Consider the following 22,120-nt stretch of genomic DNA (forward strand, 5'->3'; position numbering starts at 1 on the left):
TTTCAATTACATGGAAAACATTGACTTACCTTTGCTGAGCAGTGAAAAGTTGCTACAGAAGCACAGGCCACACTGTAGGCCTGCAGATGACTACAGTTGCAGCCATGAGAGGCAGAATCACCTTATGCCCTTAGCTGAAGAAACATGGTTAGCAGAGGGGATAGAGCACTTCAGCAGTGCATGTTACCACAATAAAAGACGCACAATGTTCTGATTAGGACCATCTTACAGAAGTATCTAACTTGCTCCTTGTGAGTTAATGGGTTAATAGAGCCTGACCTAGGAGTCAGTGTCAGGACCACTGGGAACTACTCACAGGATTATCTGTAAGGTTTACATTTGCCAGCTAAACAGAGCCAAGTCAGGTTTGGCTAAGTTGCAATCATTGCAGCCTTGTGTAATGCAATACATTTCATGTCTTTACTAAGGTTAGCTGCAGGGGGCTTAGAGTCACGTTGAAGTAAGCACTGTATCTTGGTGCTCCCTAATTCATGACAGCTTGCACAATTATTTGGAGAACAAAATAATTAACACCAACATCTGTTCCCAGCTGACTGCTCCCTCCTAATTTCATGCATAGATGAAAATGTTGCCTGGGGACTAATATGTGTACAATGAGCTAAAGCAGACTTGGTTTATTTTTTTTTTAAATATTTCAAAGGTAAAAGGCACCTGGAAGATAAAAAAAAAAAGACCTAACAAGACATTTTAGGTTGCCTTTGTGCATAATGAAAAACACACAGATGATTTTTTTCTTTTTAAGCTATTAATTACCTTCTTGTAACTGTCCAAATTACATTCCTATCTTCTGTGGCTAAAGATATGTAGATATGAATGCTGGTGAATCTGGGGATGTAGCTGGGTTTGCAGTGTTTCATTCTTTTGTTTTCTTTCTCCCCCTGGTAATATTAATAGATCTAAATCCCTCTTCTTTTTCTCCTCCTCCCCTTGATTTCTTCTAGGCTTTATGTCTCCTTCTGAAAAAATAACATCTTCTTAAAATTTCATCATTAGGCACAGAACACTAGAAGTGAAAATTCTGGCCAGAAGTGTTTTTTATTTTCATTGACATTGCATTATCTTAATGGTAAGGGAGAGGCTTAGTCTGTAGTGTCCATGCTTCTGGATTTGGTTGTATGTTTGTGTGCTCTGGAGCCTTCAGCCACAACCTGGAAATTGCAGCAGGCAGGAGTGTGTGGCTGGGTGGGTCTGCCCACCAGCGAAAAATGTATGATTCCCAACTTGTACTAGTTCAAAGCAGAGACTTCATACTGACACCACTGCAGTCTGACAGGCCATGACCTCCTTTTGGGATCGAGCAGTCTTCCTGCTGTTATCATACTGAAATCAAACAGAGCATCAGATATTCAAGCTCTGAGCTCTTGAAAGTGACCAGCCCATTACAAATTTAAAAAGAACTTATTTCAAATTGAGTGCCATTCTGCCCTGAGACTGACACATAGGCTTTTGTTTGGATTAGGTTCATGATTTTGCATTTTTTAAAGAATGCATTTTCTTTTGCTGAGATGTATTGAGTGTACTTATTTCCTTCAAATCCCAGTATTTGCTGGAGCAGAGAGGGCTGGCTGGTCCTTCCCAGGGAGGCCATCTTGGGTCCATGGCTGCACCCCAAACCTCCAGCTTAGGGCTCCCACAAGGAAGGTGCCAGGACAGAGTGCTGTTTCTGGCCCTCACCTCCCCTTTGCAGCCTATTCAGAGGCACAACAGCACTGGGGATCTGTGCTTTCCCAGAGATGTAGCATCTCATCGCTCTCATTCTCGGCAGAGCCTGTTTCCGAAATGGCAAACGTCCGGCTCCTTCTCCCACGAGGAAGATGCCAGCCCTGAAAGCTGTTGCTGGTCTTCACTTTCCCCATGCAGCCTATTCACAGGCACAACAGCACTGGGGATCTGTGCTCTCCCAGTGACCTAACATCACTCTCATTGTCTGCACAGCCTGTTTCTGAAATGGCAAACGTCCAGCTAGTTCTCCCAGAAGGAAGGTGCTGTTGCTCCCTGAAAGCTGTTGCTGCTCTTCACCGTCCCTTGGAAACCCCTTCACAGCCCCACCAATGGTGCCGTCCTGCACTTGCTCTAACAGCTAACCCTCAAGCTTGCCAGAGTCCAGGAACCTAAAGGACAGCCATCGCCTAGGGCTCCCACACAGAAGGGGCTAGGACAGAAAGCTCTTTGTAGATCTCAGTTTTCCTTGGCAGTCCCTTCACAGCACCACCAAACAGGTCGCCCACGCGCCTTGCTTCCCCAGGGTGCACCTTTTCCCCCACACTTTTACACCCCTGGGGCCTCTCCTTGCAGCACCTGGACATTCCTTCTCCGGGACGGCTGCGAGACCAGGGACAGTGTGTTTCGCTGTGCCTCCATCAGTCAGCCTGCCGCAACCCCAGGCCCCCGCCCACTTTCCCCATCATGTCCCGCAGGGCCTCCCCTTGGCCCGGCCCCGGCCCACCCGCCAATCACACAGCCCAGCCCGCCCCGCCCCGCCCCGCCCCCGCCTATCGGTACCCACCTCCCTTCCCGCCTCCGCTCCGTCCACACGGAGGAGCCGCGCCCTGCCCCCCCCCGCCCCGTCCCGGACCCGCCCCCCTGCCGCCGGCAGCCAATGGGGGAGCGGGCGGTGAGCCCGGCTCTCGCAGGGTGTGTGCGGGAGTGGTTGTCCTCTCGCTCGCGCCGCCGCTTGCTCCAGCCCAGCCCAGCCCAGCGCGGCCTGACCCGCTGGAGCGCCGGTAACCGCCATTCTCTCAGCGGGTGAGGAGAGGGGGGACGGTCGCCGGCAGCGGGTCCTGGGCAGAGGTGGGGCACAGGTCCTCGATCGCCGGCTTTCCCGGCGCGGCTCGGCTTAGCTCTGCCGCCTGCGGGCGGTGGGCTCCGGCGGTCCCAGGGGAAGGGGGTACGGGGCAGCGACGGGCCATGTTCCCCTGTGCCCGGCGGATTCACTGCGGGCTGCCGCTCCACCCCTCCCCCCCTCACCCCTCCTCCCCAGCCGGGACGCGCCCGCAGCGCGCCGCCGTCCGCGCCGGGGCTGAGGGAGGACGAGATCGGGGTCAGGCGGACGGGCTCGGTTGGTTTGTTTTTAGCCTAATTATTATTTTCATTAGGGCGAGCACGAAGTTCTGTGGTAAATGTGCGAGTGCGCCGGGTGCTGTTTCTTGAGCGGGGCTTATCCGTGCGGGAGGAAGGGGTGAAAACGCGGGGAGGGTTGTGGGAGCCGGGCTGCTCCTCGGCGGGCGCGGGAGCGCCCTGGAAAGGCAAGGTGTCCTTGGCATCCTGCTCGGGTGTTCGTGGGGCTTAGTGCGTTACTGCCGCAGATAAGGGAGCGGCGGGGGGAGCGGTGTTACGGAGTTACATGGGGAGATTCACGAAATCTACGCCGCGTGAACGCAGACGACGTTGGTGACCCGCCGCCTTCCGCGTTAGGGGAGCTGCTTTGACCCGTTAGCAGGACAAGCTTCAGCTCTGTAGAAGTGTGCACGCGGCTTGGTATCAGTGGTGGGGTTTCAAGTGTGCGTAAACTAAATACCGAAGAAGTGTGTGTGAGAGACTCGTCCATAGGCTCGTGTGATTGCAGGCTGTGAAACCTGTAAAAACCGCAGTCGCTGCAAACTGCTTTTCAGATACACACAGACAGAAAATGTTGTATTTTGTTCATGGCATGGCAGGTTTACTGGATGAGAATGCCAATTAGACTTGTTGCAAGAGGTAGATTTAAGATTTTTGCAGCATCTTGGAACTCCATTTTCTTACTTCATTTTCGCACAACTTTCATATTTTGCACTATCTTTTCTGGTTTAAACTGAAAAATCAACCTAAAATATGACTTCAGTTACAACCCAGTTCTAACAGATCTATACTAGTGTTGATGGAACTGTAACAGGAAGCACCTTTTCTTTGAAAGAGAAGAGTGCAAAGTAGGATCAAGACAAATATCTCATTCTTCCTCTTATCTGGCAATTTGTCAGCACTTAGAGGACAATCGCATTTAAACTCTGCAGTCCAGAGGAGACTACTGTACAGAAAACTACCCTTTTCCTTATCACATGTTTGTAGGAGTGTAGCACTGAGAAGATCTAATAATGCCTTCATTCTCCTTTCCTTAAATAATCGCGTTTTCCTGAGTGTCTGACCTCTTCAATTTCCAGATCTACAAGCTCTTTTATGTGTTTTCTGACCACTGTGAATGGATGTTATATAAAAAAAAGTATTGTAGTCTTCAGTGGTAATGAGCAGGTTCTTTTCCTGTTATGAGCATATCGATATACTGATATAAGCTAATAATTACCAGTTTATAATAGCAGAGGTGATGTTGTAGGTAAGTATGATGTGGAACTCCATTTGTTCAGGAAATGTGACTTTACATGATTACATAGGTATTGGGCTCTGTTGGGGCATTACAGCCTTGATTCAAGAGCTTCTTCCAAGAAGAAAACACTATTCTTGGTTAAAGAAAACTGTAACATCAAGCAACTGAAGCTTTTCAGCACTGAAGACCAGAACCGAAGCTTTGAAGTTGCACAAGGGAAGCACACCATTTTTTCTCCAGGCTTTGAGATATACTTTTCGTCCTTCTCATGGGAAGCTGTTGTCTGCCGTTGGCAGTGCCTTCATGGCCCGCCTGGAAAAGCCTGGAGCGGTTGGGGGTGCCGGTGGCCCGGGGCCGGGCTGCCCCCCCCCCCGCCTACCTCTCGTTGGCCTGCGCGGCGCTGCGGCGGCGCGACCTTTCACCCACTTCTCGGGAGTGGTCACGTGAGCAGGCGCGGGGCGGGGCGCCTGGGCGGGGCCGCGCCCCGCAGAGGCCCTCCGCCCCCCCGTCGAGTGGGAGTCGGCCCGCCAGCTCCTCGCGTCCCGGGGTGGAAATCGGGGCGAGAGGAGCCGGAGCAAATAAAACCAAACACAAGTTCTGGAGCGATCGGCGGTTGCTCGGCTTGGGGGATGTTTCTGTTCGCTGTACGCAGGGGTAGTTGGAATGTTGAATCCTGAACATGACTGGTTTTGGAAAATCTTGGGTAAAAGGTGGCTTAAGTGAATGCTTGTATTTAAAAACAAAGAAACAAACTGCAAAACAAACACCCCCCTCCCAAAACTGTGTATTTTTTTTTTAATATTCCAAAACCATTGTCTTTGTCCTGCAGCATGCTGTATCATAGTCCTGAACTCCACATGTTCAGAAAAACAAGATCTAAATGACTGAAAAGCACCCCTCTTTTTCCAAGTCTGGATTAACTTTAATTTGAATGGTCAATTTAAATATTTGTAAAATGTTTGGAGCTGGTTCTTCAGTCTTTGAGCCTTATACAGGCTGAAAGACCTAACTCGGGTCTTTCAACCTTGTACAGTAAATGATCATTGAACTACTGTGAAAGCAATCCATTCAATTTGCCTTTGGTCACCAATCATTGTTGTCCATCTTCCAGGATCTCCGAAGTCCTAAAATGTGACTTCTTACATATCTCGTAAAAGTCCCGCCATTCCAGAAATATTTGTTGTTATAGAGAAGATAATAATTCTTCTTTACTGCATGAGCATAGAAGCTTATTAGTGCAAAGGGAGAGAGAATGGATAAAACTCATATAATCTAAATGCCAAGGAGTGTCCTTTATAGCAGTATTAAAAAGAAATACCCAGATCTAGAGCCTAGGTTTTGGGGTGGTGGGGTGGGTGAGGTTTCTGCATGGTATAACTGTGCAGTGTTTTAGTTTTGTATGCATATCTCTCACTCTGCAAGTTTATTCTGAATTTCTAGAAGGTCAGGGGAGGTAGCTTGCTGGGATGTGTACAATATAACATGTATTGCGATAGAGACTAGAATAATCTAAAAGGTCTAGGAACAGTATAGTATAACCTACTCCGTATAGGGGAAAAAATGTAAATAATATGACAATTGTAAACGTTTCTGTTTTGATTACAGTTGTGGAGCATGTCAGTGTTTTGGTTTTGGGTTGGGTTTGTGGGGGTTTTTTTTGGTTTTGGTTGAACTGTACATTTTGGAACCATCTTTTACAGGAGCGTGCTATTTGGGAAGAAGAGAGAGGCCATATGATCCAGAAACTGTAGGGATTAATATTCCTTAGTGTTAGCCTAGTAATTAGCACATTGTCTGCTATAGCCAGTCTCTTCTACTTCTTTGCCTGACCATCTCCAGTTTGATCAGGTGAGAAGACAATTTACTATTTGTGGCTTTTCTCCTGTAAGTGCCAGTGAAAACTGTCTGTTCTGTGAGCATCTCTCCAAGAAGTCTTGATGGTATCTGTGTTGACTGTAATGGGAGTTTAAAGCCTGCAGGCAAATGCTTGGATGTCTTAAACTGAAAGCTGAAACTAACATTGGAGTCTAGCCCCTGAGATCACCTTGCTTATGGCATTAGCTAGTGATCACTAGTTTGAGCCCTCAGAAATGACTGACTGAGTAGCAGATGAACTTTCTTTCACTCCACAATTCCTCACCATCTCAGACCTGTTAAATGAAGATAGATCGATCAGATAATACATTCATCCAGTGTAATGGAAAACAGTGTTTCAGAACTCCTGTTTGTGACTCTTCTGTCCGTTTCCATCACTTTTTCTAAAATGGTTCCAGTCTGATTCAGTCCTTCTGAGTGGTTGAAAGCTGTGTGTGAATCAAAGCTCAAACTGTTTTTCTTGACTTCCTATTTCAGAGCTACAACTGACTGTTTGCCGTTGCTGTAGTCTAATGTCTATTAGGAGATAGCAGCATTGGAATGAATCTGCCTCTCAGTGTGTCCTAACCTATTCAAGATCTCAGCTGCAGTGAGCTTGCGGGACAGAAGATTTCTGTGTGACAAATAGATCTCAAGTCCACTTTTAAGGAAGACAGCTGTTCAGGTATGCTTACGTTTCATTCATTGGTCTGTTATTATCTCTTCTCTTCCATATATGCCCATTGCTCCAGTTTACCACTTGGGAAGGGAATAAAGAAATTGGCCCAAGATTCCAAAGGAGATGCCTGCAGAGGCTAGCTAATATTCACCCACAGGTGATCTTGGAAAACTGCTGAGGATGGGACACAACCTGATAGGTTTGTCAGTGGGACAGCAAGTTACTGCAGACTCCTTAGCTGTTCTGATTTCAAACTGTCTGCTGTGGGTAAGGTTTGCAGTAGGTCCCAGCGTTGCTGTACCTTGGCAAGTACATGTATTCAGTTCTCCATCTTAGCTTGACCCACAGCATTTGTTCATTTTTTAGATGTGAGAAATCCTTTAAGACATTTGCAATTCCAAGGGGCCACAGCTGTCAGCTGTAGGTGAGGTGGGCAGGATTGGAGCCAATCATTAGCAATAACCAAAGATGAGAACTTGAAATTTACATGTCAGATGATGGTGGTTGGAGAAGAGGCTTCTGTCTCTTTCCAAGTCACTTTAGCTACTTCAGTCATGGCATAGTAATTTTACTTTGGAGACCCTATGAGAGAGAACTGCTGCATAAACAACAGATTCAGCTTTTAGGAGGCTTGAACTGGTTTTAGCATGTATCAGTCACAACTAAAGTGGCATGAGAGAACCTGTCAGTTTAACTTTGTTTTTGTCAGATCAAATGATAATTGATTGAATGCTATGTTAATTCAAGTTTTAAAGCAGAGTGATTCTTTGATTTCTGTTTTATTTCTATGCCATAGTCATTAGGTTCACCTGAGAAGCCCTGTTGAGTGAATTTAATCCACATGACTATTGCACAGAAATTATTTGGCTTCACTCCTCAGATTTCTCTTAATGATATTGTGTCTATAGAATATGATTGATCATTGTAAGGTGGGTGAGTTATTGGTAAGACTTGAGAGCAGCAAGTATCAGTGTCTTTTTATATGCTGAAGCATGGTTAGATATTATTGAAGGCTAGTATGTAAGGAAGCTATTTAGAAATAGATATTCTCAAGTGAGTAACAGTATCTGATTAATCTTTACAGTAAGTTCAGAAGTCAGTGCCTTGTGGAATATCACACAAACTATGAATAAGCTCTCTACTCTTTCTTAGGCTTTGGCATCTTGTTACCTTTTTGCAGAAGCATAGTATACACTGCAAGAAAGTGGTGTTAGCTGATAGAATATCCAAGAAACAGATACAAGAGAGACCAGACCATCTTTTTTGTCATATGTTTAAATGTTTGATCTGTATATTTCATACTGTTTACTGAAGATTTTATAGGTCAAAACCTGAATTTCCTTTGAAAGGCATAAACCCCTAGACAACTTTTATCTTTGGATTTCTGTTAAACTGCTTTTTGTTTAGCTTTAAGTTTTAACTTTGTTCAGCTGTGCATCAAAGGAGCACCAGATGCACGTGAGTAAAAGCATTTTTGGCATCCTTCTGGCATTCTCTGGTTCGCTGCCTTACTTAATCGACCCTCTAGCATTAGGGCAGAATTTTCGTATTTATGTCAGATAGTGGCGGGGAGGCAGTCACTCACATAGGAGCAGATGGGACCTTGAGTTACTGAGTCAGTGCTGGATGCTGCTATACAGGATATACTTTAGTGTCTGAAACTACTGCATTTACAGCAAACTCCGTGAAAAAACTTTACTGAAGTCTGAAGGTTTTTATTATTGATAATACAGGCTTTCTTTACTTGATAGGAACAGTCAATGTTTCCTGTAGATAGGTATATACATGTAACATTAAATTCCAAGGGTTTATTTTTTATTAGAAGTTTGTGCTGTTTCCCACTGTATCACTGCGGTATACATGACACTTAAGGTCAGCTCCAGAAATCTGCCTGCTGCCTTAAGACTAGCAGACTCTTACTGGACAATATAGTGGTGTTTAAAATACCAACATACATTTTAAAACCTTTTATAATGACACACTGGTGCTTTTTAGTGAGGGCAAAATTACTGGAATAATGTTGAAAAATTCAGATGAATCATTGTCTTAAAAGTTCATGCAAAATCTCTGTAAAAATTCTACTGCAAAATCCAGCTTCTTTTATCCTCCAAACTAATAGTACATTTTTGTCAGTTGCAGAAAACTCACTCTTTTTGAATGTTTGACTGTTACTACCAATTTGACTTCCAAGGTTTGCTGTTCCTTTAAAGCAATTGAAGCACAGGATTTCCTGTTCAGGCCTTAGTGTTCTAAAGTAAGTTTATTTTTTGAAGCAGATCTATTATGAACTCCTACATTAAATTTCATAAAGCATGAACACTGTATAAAAAAAATTTACATTACATTTACACTGTATAAAAAAAAAAAATAGGATTGATGCTTCAAGCCCTTAATCCTCTTAGTGGCTCTTCACTGGACTCCTTCCAGTAGTTTCATTTCTCCCTTTCCCTGGGGAGCCCAGAACTGGACACGGTATTCAAGATGGGGCCTCACCAATGCTGAGTAGAAGGGAAGAGTCATTTCCCTCAACCTGGTGGCAACACTCCTCCTAATGCACCCCAGGATTCTGTTAGCTGCCTTTGTTGCAAAGGCACCTTGCTGGCTTGTGTGCAACTTGCTGCAAAGTTACTTTCCAGCCAGTCGGTCTCCAGCATGTACTAGTGTATGGAGTTACTCCTCCCTAGGTGCAGGACTTTGCACCTCTCTTTGTTGAATGTGTTAAGGTTTCAGCCTGCCCACTTCTCCAGCCTGTTGAGGTCCATCTGGATGGCAGTGAAATCCCCTGGTCTATCAGCCACTACTCCCAGTTTCAGTCCCTGTACTTGTAAATCTATCTGCAGTTTGGTTCCTTTTTTCCTTTGTGTTTTGCTGTCTTCAATCATTTAAATAGGTTTGACAGCTACTACTTTTGCATGAAACATCTGGAAGGGTGTCAAACTGATAGACTTCAGAACCTCTGCAGAATTCAGACAGGTGAAGACATACTTGAATGTTACAAAGACAACTACACTTATAAAAAATTTTTGGGAAGACTCTAACCCTTTACATTTGTCTAAGAAGAGATCCTGCTGCTTGATACAAGTATTTGATACACTTTTTGGTGTTTGCGTGAGTTTTTTCCAACAAAACCAAAAAGCTCAAGCAACCCTGATTATCTGTAGATTGCATCCATTTCTGAGATGGCTGTATAGATCAATGTTGCCATTAAACTGTAGTTGGTGGCAAAGTGTGGAAGTAAATTAACATGGTAGCAAGTTATTTTAGGATGTTGGCACTGGCTTTGTTGTGCTTCACTACATATCAGTTCATTGCAAGCACACTATCTAGGCAAAGTCAGCTGCCATAGGGCAGTCTGAATTATGTTGTGGAGGTGGTACTAAAGGCTTGGACTGACAGGAGCATCAATAACAGAAATCTGAAAAGAAATTTGGAATAATGCATGAGGAGATTTGGATGGGCATCTTGGTGTTTGGAATTGTCTTGCTTTTAGTTTAGTATCTGGTATGAAATCAACAGATTTGAGCATAAACAATTATTCATTGATTTGTGTAAAACAAAATGCATTCATAGTTTTGGCTTTCTAGGAGAGCAGAAAATGCAAATTTCTATAGTAATAGCTTAAACAGGTGAGAGAAAATACTTGATCACTGTCTCAGCACAAACACAGCGCAGGTGTTCTAGTGTTTTAATACTGGCTCTGATTTCCTCAAGTCTGTCCTCAGTGATCTATCCTAAAGTGTCAAAATACGTTAACAAATGAACATAGAAATGAAACTACTTGGATGTCTGTTTTCTTCCAAGAGCTGTAGCAAGCTCATTTCCTGAAGGGAGATCTGATGTGTGGACAATAAAATACTGGATAAAACTTCTTCTATGTTTTCAATATTTAAACAAGTTTCAGAGTTGAAGTCTTTTAAGAGAACTTGTGAGAGCTCCAGAATTTTTTTCCTGGTTTGTATGGCTGCTTGTAACATTCAAACAATAACTCTTATTGCTTTGCATGTTGATAGAAATGGAATTCCTTCCTCCTGCCTTTTCTTTTTGAAATAAACTGTTTGGGGGACAAAGACATGGAGGCACTTGCTTGGTTTCCCAAGACCTTCTGAGTTCAAGGTGTCTAGTTTTAAATGGAAATCTTAGTATAGTTCTAAGTATGTTTCCTAATTAAAATTGGGTATAGTGTATTTTCAATTAATACCTCTCTCCACTTCCCATCTTGAAAACTTCCTTAAACAATGTAATTGTAAATGATTTAGTATCACTCTTTTCTCCTCACCAGTCTCTATTATTCCTATTTGAAACTTGAGTGCTAAGCTAAATTTTGAAGCTGTAAGTTTATTTTAAGAAAGGAGTGAAAAATTCTTCAAGGTCAGGTTTCTGGGTTTGGTGTGGGTTTTTGTTTGTTTGTTTTTGTTTTTTTTTTTACTTTTAAGCTTGCTAGTAGGAACTTGGCACAAGTCAGAAGACACTACCTGTGTGATAACATGCTTCTCATTGTTTTATTGGTAGTACCTTGCATCTGTGTGAAATTATGAGGGCTTCTAGGTGCTTCTGAATTCAGAACTGCCATCATACTTCAAGACGTGGCATATTTTAGCTCTTAGCACAGGGACAATGTAAATCTGCCCACCATCTATGAACAGCCTGTGGTTTGGGTGCCAAAGATGTCTATGTGATAACAGTATGAAACCTGTGCAGGGTGGTATGTAGCAGTGTTCTCGGAGAAATTGTATGCAGCAGTCACTGCTTTTCTAAGAATACTGTCAACCTTTGATCATCAAAGTAGAATAATTGGAGATAATTGTTTTGTGAGCTTAGTTTGGTTACTACACAGGTGTATGCCCTGTAACTAAAAGCTAATCTATAAATAAATGTCAAAAATCTGTGAGGAGAGCCTCAAACTAAATTGTTGAGGTAGCTTGCAAGTGAGAGTCATAGAATTAAGTCTTTCAGCAAGGTTTTAGCTATTCTGGGTCATGTGAATAAGACTTCTCTCCAGTTTTCCTCTGCATTTGTTAACTTGCTTCCTTTGCAGGAAAAGGGGCTATAGATGTGAAAACTACATTTAAATATTATGTCTCTTTCCAGTGGATGTTTGGACTGCTGCCAAGGAGAAATGGCAGGGTTTTCTCTATTCCAAGAGGAATAGGAAATGGGGAAAAAAATGGATTGCATGAGCCAAGCAATGTCTGGGAAGCAAGTAGCTAAGATGAGCTCTGAGATAAGAGGTGATGTGGATATCCCCTTAAAGCAGAGGAGTTGCTTTTTTTGAGGTAGAGGTGGTGACTTTACTTTTTTTAGCACTGTCATTTTATCCATATAAAGCTTCTGAAATCTACAGAAGCATAGACATACTCAATTACATTTCCAAATGTAACTGCTTCAGGAATTAATACCTTGTTTTGTGCAATGTAGGGTAATACATTTAACTTTAGTATCGTGGCTTGGTGCTTTTTAAGAGGCACATGGTAATTCTTTCACTGTCTTTTAGACACTGTGTTCTGTGTTATGTGCTTCATATAGACATTACCAACCACAGGTGACTTCTTGCGTGCATGACTAAATGGAAGCATCCTGCACATGGGATCTCTTTTAGCTTCAGATTTTCCAGAGTTGAGGCCGTCCTCTCCTTCCGTGGCTGTAGGAAGGTGTAAGCTGTCATACAGAGTTGACTGCTCAGCATCTGCAACCTGAATTCATAATGTCTGTGAGTTGAACCTCTGTCTTTGTAGTGTAAATATCCTGAAAATGCAAAAAGAGCGGTCTGAGGAGGCTTTGTGCATAGTAGGCGTAGCAGCATAGTTTTTCAGACCATCAGGTCTATCAGGGCTTAGGTCTTCTGGTGTGTTTTCTTGATTTGAAAGTGACATCCAACCTAGCAGTACTTGTTTATAACAATGAAAAAAAAACCAAAACTGTGGTAAGTTTTGATTGGCTTAAGCAGAGATCTGAAAAGGGAAGAGGAGAAACATCTGCAGCTGCTGCAGCATGTTTGAATTGAAGTAAAACCAGAAAAGAGCAAGGAACAGGCAGCTTTCTCCTTTAAAAGGAAAAAAAAAAAAAACAAAAACCAAAAAAACCAGAAACCAAGCTTTAAGGGGCAAGTGTGTTTTTTAAGATACATTAATATTATAAGAACATTGAAAGGAATGAAAATAGCCATTTCAGATTACTTTTAGAAATTATTATGCTCTTTTTTTTCCCCTTTAACTAAGACCTGGCCAAACTGCTAAGAAAGTCAAAAGCTTTTGTTTATGGCTCTCTGTTGGGAATGAGTTTAATTAGTATATGCTGTACAGAAATATTTTGCTGACCAAAATGCCTGAAGTTAGAAGAAGTTACTGTTTCAGTGTTAGTTAGCCGATTGATGTGGGTGCTGCCTTACTCACATTGGCAAGTCAAGTTTATAAGTCTAACTCGTGCTCCTCTGGCCTGTGCCCTTTTACCTACTTTGCTAGCAAGCACGTGACAGCAGAGGAATGCAAAGGAGGGGAAGTGTACAGCAGCTTATGATTAAATTTGGCTTTAAGGAGGAAAATAAGTGTTCAAAGAAAGGAACTTCAGGAAGTCTTTGGTGTTCAGCTATCATAATTCAGAACAGTCTTAAAGACTTACATTTTTCTTAACTAAAGGAAAAAGATATGAAAAGAAACAAGCCATTTGATTGTTTCACATCTTAAGGTCAAGTAATACAGTCCAAGAACTAGACTTGTCTTTGTTTTCAGGGCTTGTTTACTTGATTCAGGGTTAATTCTTGCTGAAATAATATTTCTTTGTTTGGCAATAAGGAATATTTTCCTTATTGAAGCTTATTTAATTTTATGATCATGCTAAGTTTTAATTCATTAAAATATCAGGTTAACTGTTTATGATTAATGCTATTTATAATCTTCTTCTGCCTCGGACAGTAGAAATGCATATGCCTAAAAAGGGAAGGGTTCCTGAAATTCTTCCTCTTCAGAAACAGAGAGGAGGATAGTGACAAATTCCCAGGCTGAGAAGTCACAGGGGAGTTGAGGGGTAATAGAAACTAGTTGATCTGGTACTTAAGCACTGGCATTCCAGAATACAAAGTTCCATGAGTGAACTGGAGAACCTGTTGGCCCTTCTTGAGCCAAATCCAGGTGCCTGATTCTCCATATGGGGGTATGGTTGGTTTTGTTGTGGTTTTTTTTCCATCCTAGTCTTAGTAGTACTGCTAAACATATGATGAATTCTTAACTTTGAGTACTTTCCCCTTTTGCAAACCATGTTGAGTCCAGGGTATACCATGTATTACTGCTGCCTGTCTTCTTTTATTGCTGTCTTGCAGTTTTGGTCTCAATGTTGAACTGGTGATGCACAATTTAAATGAATGAATGGACAGATGACTTTGGCTTCCTGATACTTGTCTGCAGCAAGGCCCCTACGAATAAGCCGTTGTTAGTGAAATTGTCATTAAGTACTACAAATTGCAGTTGTTACTAGGGCATACAGGGCTTGTCTTAAAGGTTTTGAAACTGATATTCAAAGCTGATTTGGTTTCTTTGTTGTCTTAATCAGACACGGTACATGCATAGATCAAGTTGCATGCTATCTGTATGATATTGCGAGCTTTAGCTACCCTTCTGGAAGCCCAGAAGCCTGGTTCACCCAGGACTCAGCCTCTAGAACTTGAGCAGTGGCTGATGGATTTGGAAGATCTGTGAATTACCATCAGCCACTGTAGCAGTAGTTGTGTTGCAGAGGTTGATCATTGCAGGCTGGTCAGGGGATAGGCCCTTTAAATATTTCAAACAGCCACTACCTACTGGTCAGCAACCTTACTAAATGCTGCGCAACAGCACTTATCTTGTTCATCTCTGCCTAATGCTCCTTCTCCTCCTATATTGTGTATTTATTTCCTAAGCCTACTATTACTGCAGCATTCCCAATATTGTGTATTTATTTCCTAAGCCTACTATTACTGCAGCATTCCCAATGCTTACATTCCCTAGTTCTCTACTCATATACCTTTGCACTCCTTCTCTGTGCTCCAGATGACTTTGACATAGTAGAATATTTACAGACTAGAGGAGGAGCACTAGAGTCATAATAAAAGGCTTTTGAAGTGCCCAGCTAAACTGCAGTGGTTAGTTAACCCTCAAATGCTGTTCAAATGTCTACCAGAATTTAAGTTTAATTATAAAGTCGAAGCTTCAGGTTTGCAAAAGAAATGTAAATTTCAGCCTTTAGGGTTCAAAAGGCATGAAGTAGTTGTACTTTCTTTTGGTTTTGCTTAAATAGAAATGCCAGTGCCACCTTAAAACACTTGGTATTGATAATGTTGTGTTTTGTACCAGTAAAAATGTGAAATTAAAACTTGCCCTTGAATCCTGACCTACAGGTGGGGTTATGGATTCTTCTGCCTTTTTGCCATACTTCTAAGAGGACGTTGTTTTTAGGATTATGCACAGGAGTTTTGGTAAGCTAATAAAAGAGTGTGGACAAAAGACTTTGGAATCACGATGGTCTCCTCAGGAATATGTAGTTTGCACCATTTCAATGTTGTACCTAGAGCCTGTCTGCAAAAATGTATGTTCTTATTGTAAGTGCTTGAACAACGTTAGTCTGAATTAATGATGAGTAGGGGTAATTTCCAGGATATTTATGTAGAAATGCTGGTTACAGAAGGAAAAAAGCTATGAAGATGAGCTGATAAATAAGAGTATACAGTTCAATTTGAGTTGGCTGTATCCTCAGACAGAGTTGAGACATAAATATGTAGACAGAATCACAGTTGTATTTCTGTTTTAACTTCTAGTGGTTTTTATTTGAGCCTGTTATGCCTGCCCATTATTATGGTCTTTTGTCAATATTAGGACCGTTGTTGATATTTGTTTGGGTAGTTAAACTGAACTGCAGTTCAATTAAATTTCCTCTTAATTTCAGATTTGTTTATGTGAAGGTAATTTTTCTGACAGTTGTGATTTGGTTTCCTCAACTCTGCATAGTTTTGATTTTGCCGTTATTTGCCAGCCAGAACTCAGAGCTGCAGGGGCTATAGTGTCTTATTGCTGTGACTAATCAGCTTGAAATTAAGATATGAAAAAAATTTCAGAGGAAGATATGGCCAGAAGCAGCTTTGCTTTGCTAGCTGAGGTGAAGGCTTTAAATACCTTTTGTTTTAAAATGATGAAAAAAACATTTTCTGAATCTCCTTTATCATTATAGTGTTAGATGCTATGTACCCACGATATGCTTTTTATAAATATTATAGCTCTAATATTCTGCTCTGCTCTGAATTTTTATATATTGCATGTATTCACGATATTCACCTTGCTGCAATCCTGCCAAAAGGCCTAAGTTACATGAGAGTGTTTTGCTTCCATTTTCAGCTGTTGTGGTTAGAAGAGGTACCTTAATTAACATACTGGACGCTCAGACTGAAGTGCAAGCATAGCCTGCAAGGAAGAGGCAACTACTGTATGTAAGTTTGGCATACTTTGAAATATTTCCCAAAATTACTGTGTAGAAGATATCTTGCTAGAAATGGACTAGCTCTTAGTTCCTTTGAAAAAAAAGAAATAATTTTTTAACTTTGCTTTTTGACAGAACTCTTTCTCAAAATGGCAGAAGCTCATCAAGCAGTAGCTTTTCAATTTACAGTAACTCCAGATGGGATTGACCTGCGAATGAGCCATGAGGCACTCAAACAAATTTACCTATCTGGTGTTCATTCATGGAAGAAAAAGTTCATTAGATTCAAGGTATTTTAAATTCGTCATGTCCACCAAGCTTGAGGGTTATTTAATGTTTTATAGATTTATTGAAGTTTTGTTTAGGCAAAACTTAATTTTTTTGCCTTTGTGCAAATAAAGCTCCTTATTGTGAAAGGCTTGTGTGGATTTTAGTTAAGACAAGGGATACTGAGGAAGGTAGCACTGGGTGATGCTGTGAAGACTGGAAGGTACATCATCTTGATTTATTCTATGGAAGCAAGATGAAACAGATGTAGAAATTAACAATAGCTTTAATTTACTTCATTCTCTTCATAATACATCATGTAATTACGTAATTTTTTAGCACATCAGAAATATAACTAGTTGTAATTTTTAGTGTCATATCACTTAGAGGTACAAGACTACACTCTTGATTTTACGTATTCTTTGCCAGAATTAAGTTTTCAAATTAAGGAGAATGTTTGCTGTTTTCAAAAAGTTACCTGAATACCTATCTTGTACAAGTTATGCTAAGTAGTAATGTTTCTGATGAGGTATTTGTTATAGATTGTTGTGAATTTATTGTTTTGTTCATTGGATCATAAATGGTATCTATTTTATTGGTACCAAACTAGATAAGCTACAGGCTATCTTCAATATCTTTTTTAAAAACATATTTTTAACAGTAGTCTTAATAAAATCTTCTCATAAAGCTATGAGAAGGACAGTTTAAATGATATAAAAAAAACTTGATTCTGGTTTCCAGTGTCTTGTTCAGTGAAATATTTTTGCCATGTATTCTTTTAGAGAGGCCTAACTCAGTATAAGTGGAAATTCTTGAAGTGTCATTTGTTCCAAAGTTGTTTTCTCCTTTCAGTATTTTTGTAAGACTTGCAGCAGCATCAGTGTTGTCTACAAAAGAACTTAAAAGTTCCTTTAATTCTTGATATCATTGTGACAATGTTCTGTAGCAGTCAAACTTAAACTGAATCCATTCCCTACTCCTGAGTTAAGCATACATAAGAAAATGTTGGATAATCTTAACTACTTTTTTAAAACTAAGAGACTTAAATGTGTTGTTTTTCATTGCTTTCCATGGTATGAAGTCAACCACTTTAGTACGAAAAAATTATGTGAAGGCTTTTCTTTCCAGAATGGAATTATCACTGGCGTTTATCCTGCTAGCCCATCTAGCTGGCTTATTGTAGTTGTGGGTGTGATGTCAACAATGTATGCCAAAATTGATCCTTCTTTAGGAATAATAGCTAAAATCAACCGAACACTTGATACAACGTAAGTAGACTGAAAAGTTACTGTTCCTCTAAAGGAAATCAGTTTTATTTGTAGCTACTCTTAAAGCTAATCCTGTTAAAGTGTATCAGTTTTTGAACAGTATGTTTGTGACAGAGTGAGCCCCATAAGCAGATGTTTGAGGGCATGAAATAGGTAAGTTGCTATACCAGTATTACTACATTGTTGTCTGAGTATTTGGGAAGCACATTTGGCAACTTCTGTGGCCTTTGATCTTGCTGCATGAAAGGGTGTTTGGAAAGGAGTTTATGAAAAAGGGCTAAACAGGCATGAAGCTTGTGTAATGCTTGCCTGTAGTACCATTAGACTTAGGCTTGCAATATTAGGTTCTGTTTAGAACTTAAACTGACGTTAACTCACACGTGCTGGCTTTTGTTTTAAATAGTGGCTATATGTCAAACCAAACACAGAACATTGTGAGTGGAATACTTTTTGGCACAGGGCTTTGGGTTGCCCTTATCGTCACAATGCGCTACTCTCTAAAAATGCTGCTTTCCTATCATGGCTGGATGTTCGCTGAACACGGCAAACTTTCTGCAGGCACCAAGTTTTGGATGGTAAGGATATATTGTCTTCCTGTTTCATCTTATCTTCTACCTGATCTGTATTCAAAGCCCTAAAAGAGAAAATTTTGCAGGTTTTTCCTTGCTCGTCTTTTCTGTGTCGTGGGACAGGAGGCTGTTAAGTAGATATTTCTACTAATTACTGTCATCCTTCTGATGCTATAATTAAACTATTCAGGATGGCCTTGTAGAAGGAAGAGTAAACGCTTCAAGAATAACTTCTAAATTTGCCAGTGCCTTGGCACTGTGTAACTCAAATACCTACTTTTTCTTGATGTGCAAGTACAGCTTAAAGAACTTGGGCTGCAACACCAAAGAATCTTGTACTCCCCAGAAAGTGCTACCCTAAGTCTTTTGCTGGAATGTTAAGACTTCTAGTCATCCATTCTAAAATTAACCTTAAGCTTGAAGAAAATAATATCGAATGTCCTTTCCATTTGATTTATTGGTATGCCTCCAAAATGAGTTGGAGAAAAAGCATAAGGTAGGTAGCTTGTTATGCAGTTTTTACATAAGGGTAAGATGAGAGTGATCTGGCTCCTGTTGATCATTGTGGTGCTTTGGAAAAGGATCCTTAAAGGATGTGGTAGGTATAAAGTGAGTAAATCTACATATAGATGCTCTAAGAGATGAAGTGGGGGTTTGTTACTTGGACTGGGTTGTTTCAACTCACTTTTGCCAGTATTGTATAAATAACTTAAATGCCCTACTATGATAAAATTAGTCTCTGCAGCCTCAAAAATTAACTGATGTGTGATAGACTAACAACATGTCATGATTTATTATGAAATATGTTCAAGAACAGGTATCCAGAATGGTACACTAAAGTAGAATTTAATGTTCATCTGTTACAAATGAAATTTCTAATTGATAGTTTCTCCTGGAAGCGGTATCAGGAGCCTCATGACTTGAATTTGTACAGTACAGGCTCTGAATGGTAAGGTTTTCTGTCAATTGCTTGAAGCTGTAGCTGTCTGGGTTTTCAGCATGTCCTACCAAATAGATATTTTAAGACTGTTAATATTGCCTCATCAACCATAAACAGTATGAACTGTAATGCTACTTACCATGCTTTGTTGTGTATTGTATTTATAAAATTTTGTCTATTATATATGTTGCATATGTATTTTGTTGTGTATTATATTTTGTTGTGTATTATATGTTTTAAAATACATTCTGACTATAGAGGTGTATGCCCAACAGTCTCATCTATACTTAATATGAAGCTCTATTTTAATATCTTATTCCTTCTTTAGCTAGTCCCAACAAAAGAGAAGACTGGTTTCCCTAGTAAAACAGTACTGACTACCTTAGCTTTCTAGATTTTTTTTACTCTTTTAATATTGTGTAATTTTCTGGAGGGGTTTTCCTGTTGGGGTTGTTTTGGTGTTTTTTCTCCCCCTTAGCTGTTTTTCATGCTGATTAGCAGCATGAAAAATGCTATCGTGAATATACTATCTTCTGTTCAAATAGTCATGCCTATCAAAAACCCGAGCTCTCATTTCAGTCATGGTACAGTGATTTTCAGGCTGGTTGGCAGGTGGCACTTTTAGTGAACATACTTCATCTTCTAAAGTCAAATTTGCTGTACCAAGATTAGGGGAAAAATCCAAGTAGTAGTTGCAGGTTTAAAAAATAAGTTAAAAAATAATAATAATCTGTGAACAGATGCAACATATGCTAGAATGAAATTATTTGCTGTGTCTACATATGAAATCAGATATAATTAAGTATGTCTGTCAGACATTTAATGGTCTCAAACTGTTATAAATTCTCTACTACAAGTTTACTTAAGAGATAAATACTGTCAAATGTGTTTGCTGTTTTTGTCAGTTGAGCAGGTACTCTCTGTCTGAAGATAATTTCAACCTTTCCTGGCTAAAGAGTTCTGGAATAAAATTGTTTCCAAGTATGGAATCAGATTTTCTTATGACAAGCTGAGCTTTTTTTTCTCATTAGGCTTCAAATTTATCTTGTCCTGAAGCACAACTAGATTTCATTGGGCTGATCACTGTGGTGCATCCATGTACTTCTGACAGCTCTCTGATACAGATCCATTTGCAGGGAGGTCTTTGTTGCTGGTTCTCTGCAATTCTTAATAGTTTTGTGCTGCCTAAAACAACCTCCTCTAGATGTGCTGACCAAGGAAATTGAGAGGGTGGAAAAACTCTACATTTTAACAAATAGTTTTGTCAGTTGGGGGAGGAATAGAAGGGAGAAGTTCTGGGAATTTAGTAGGGAAATGACATCTGTTTTCTTCTGTCTTTAGTCTATTGGCCTATATGCAATATATGGTATAGTACATTGGACCAAGATTGGACTTTGACAATAAAGGTTCCACTGGATTGTCGGTGTAATACTTGACCTTACTTTCATGCTGAAATAGGGTGATAATGTCAAAATTCTTTCATGTGTAGCCTAGAAGTTGCATGGTCTAGATTTTCAGCCTAGTGCATGTCACAGCTGAGAAGTAGTCGTAGACAGAAATGCTGCTTCTGTCTTCAGTCTCCCACAGAAAATGGGAGATGCTGTGATATCTGAAGCTAAGATCGGAATTGTCATCTCTGGCTCTTTTGTTTTGTTGTTGGTTTTTTGTAACACAAGCACTGAGTATAACGCTGGCATGCTTGCACAATTTGATGTGTTCAAATCGCGCAGTAGACTAAGACAGACTCATGCTTGAAGAAACTACCTGTAACATTAATACTATTATTGATGTTGAGCTATAACTTTGGAACATATTAAACCATGATTCCAAAGCATAATTATTATTTTTAAAGGTGGCTATAGTTATCTAGGATCCTTAGCAGAGTGATGGACTTGATAGTGATTCCTGTTTTGAAGCACAATATAAATATTTTTGTAGTATCTACTATATAGTAAGAGGTCAACTGGTAGACTTGCTTTTTTAATCTTTACAGAGGTAAACTTTTGAAGAAAAGAAATGCTAAGTAACTTTGTCTTTATTTTCTGTTGAGATCAAGGAGTACCTTTCATAAACTACAATATTGCCTAATGACTGGAAGATTGTCTGGGAAGTCAGGAATGACTATGAACGTCTTTCTCTTCCACTGACATGTTGTTTAACCTTTAGGAAATTAGTTTATGTCAGTGCCTTTTCGATTTGTGGAACAGTGGTAAATATGATATTTTGCTAAATTTAGTACAGTATAATTTACCAGTAAAAAGAGCTATGAGTTACATTACACTTTATTACTCTGCCATTTTTCTTTTGTTGAACCTAATAATTTGAGGTGTGTATTTTGTTTTTGTTTTTCTTCAGGCACTTGTAAAACTCTTCTCAGGACGTAAACCCATGTTATACAGTTTCCAGACATCTTTACCACGTTTGCCAGTTCCAGCTGTTAAAGACACAGTGAATAGGGTGTGTACATTCATTAATTCATTTTCTTCAGTAACACTGAATCCATATTTAGGTGCCCTTGTGGGTTTTTTGCCATGTCCTATAAAAGTATTGCATGGTGGTATTAATATGGCGTAATGGATTAAAACCTCTGCATAGAAATTAAAATAAAGGCAATGGCAAACCACTGAAACTGGTGACAATTTGAAGCTGGCATAATTCATATTGGATGATATGATGTCTATTGATGTAAGACTATGCAACAAAGTGTGATTTCCAGGGCTTTTGAAACATACTGGGTTTTTTATCTTTCACAACTTGAACATATAAATGTGTGTTTTATGACACAAA

At 40.3% G+C, this 22,120-nt stretch overlaps 1 protein-coding gene across 8 annotated transcripts in view; it reads left to right on the forward strand.

Moving 5' to 3' along the window:
* Positions 1-2,626: 2,626 nt before the first annotated feature.
* The window catches only part of CPT1A (carnitine palmitoyltransferase 1A), a 49,632-nt gene continuing 30,138 nt past the window's right edge, over positions 2,627-22,120 (forward strand). The window contains exons 1-8 of one of the 8 annotated variants that reach the window (XM_052810744.1): positions 2,627-2,766; positions 6,671-6,857; positions 12,375-12,554; positions 16,208-16,299; positions 16,425-16,579; positions 17,685-17,824; positions 18,228-18,399; positions 21,689-21,790. In XM_052810744.1, the coding sequence (XP_052666704.1) occupies positions 16,439-16,579; positions 17,685-17,824; positions 18,228-18,399; positions 21,689-21,790 (555 nt within the window). In that variant the 5' untranslated portion in view covers positions 2,627-2,766; positions 6,671-6,857; positions 12,375-12,554; positions 16,208-16,299; positions 16,425-16,438. Of the gene's footprint in view, positions 2,767-3,063; positions 3,080-6,670; positions 6,858-12,374; positions 12,555-15,216; positions 15,295-16,207; positions 16,300-16,424; positions 16,580-17,684; positions 17,825-18,227; positions 18,400-19,279; positions 19,343-21,688; positions 21,791-22,120 lie in introns of those variants that run through there. The other 7 variants (XM_052810742.1, XM_052810741.1, XM_052810747.1 and 4 more) reach the window with 7 other exon arrangements.

This window comes from Harpia harpyja, chromosome 16 (assembly GCF_026419915.1).
Source record: "Harpia harpyja isolate bHarHar1 chromosome 16, bHarHar1 primary haplotype, whole genome shotgun sequence".
Classification (NCBI taxonomy): Eukaryota; Metazoa; Chordata; class Aves; order Accipitriformes; family Accipitridae; genus Harpia; species Harpia harpyja.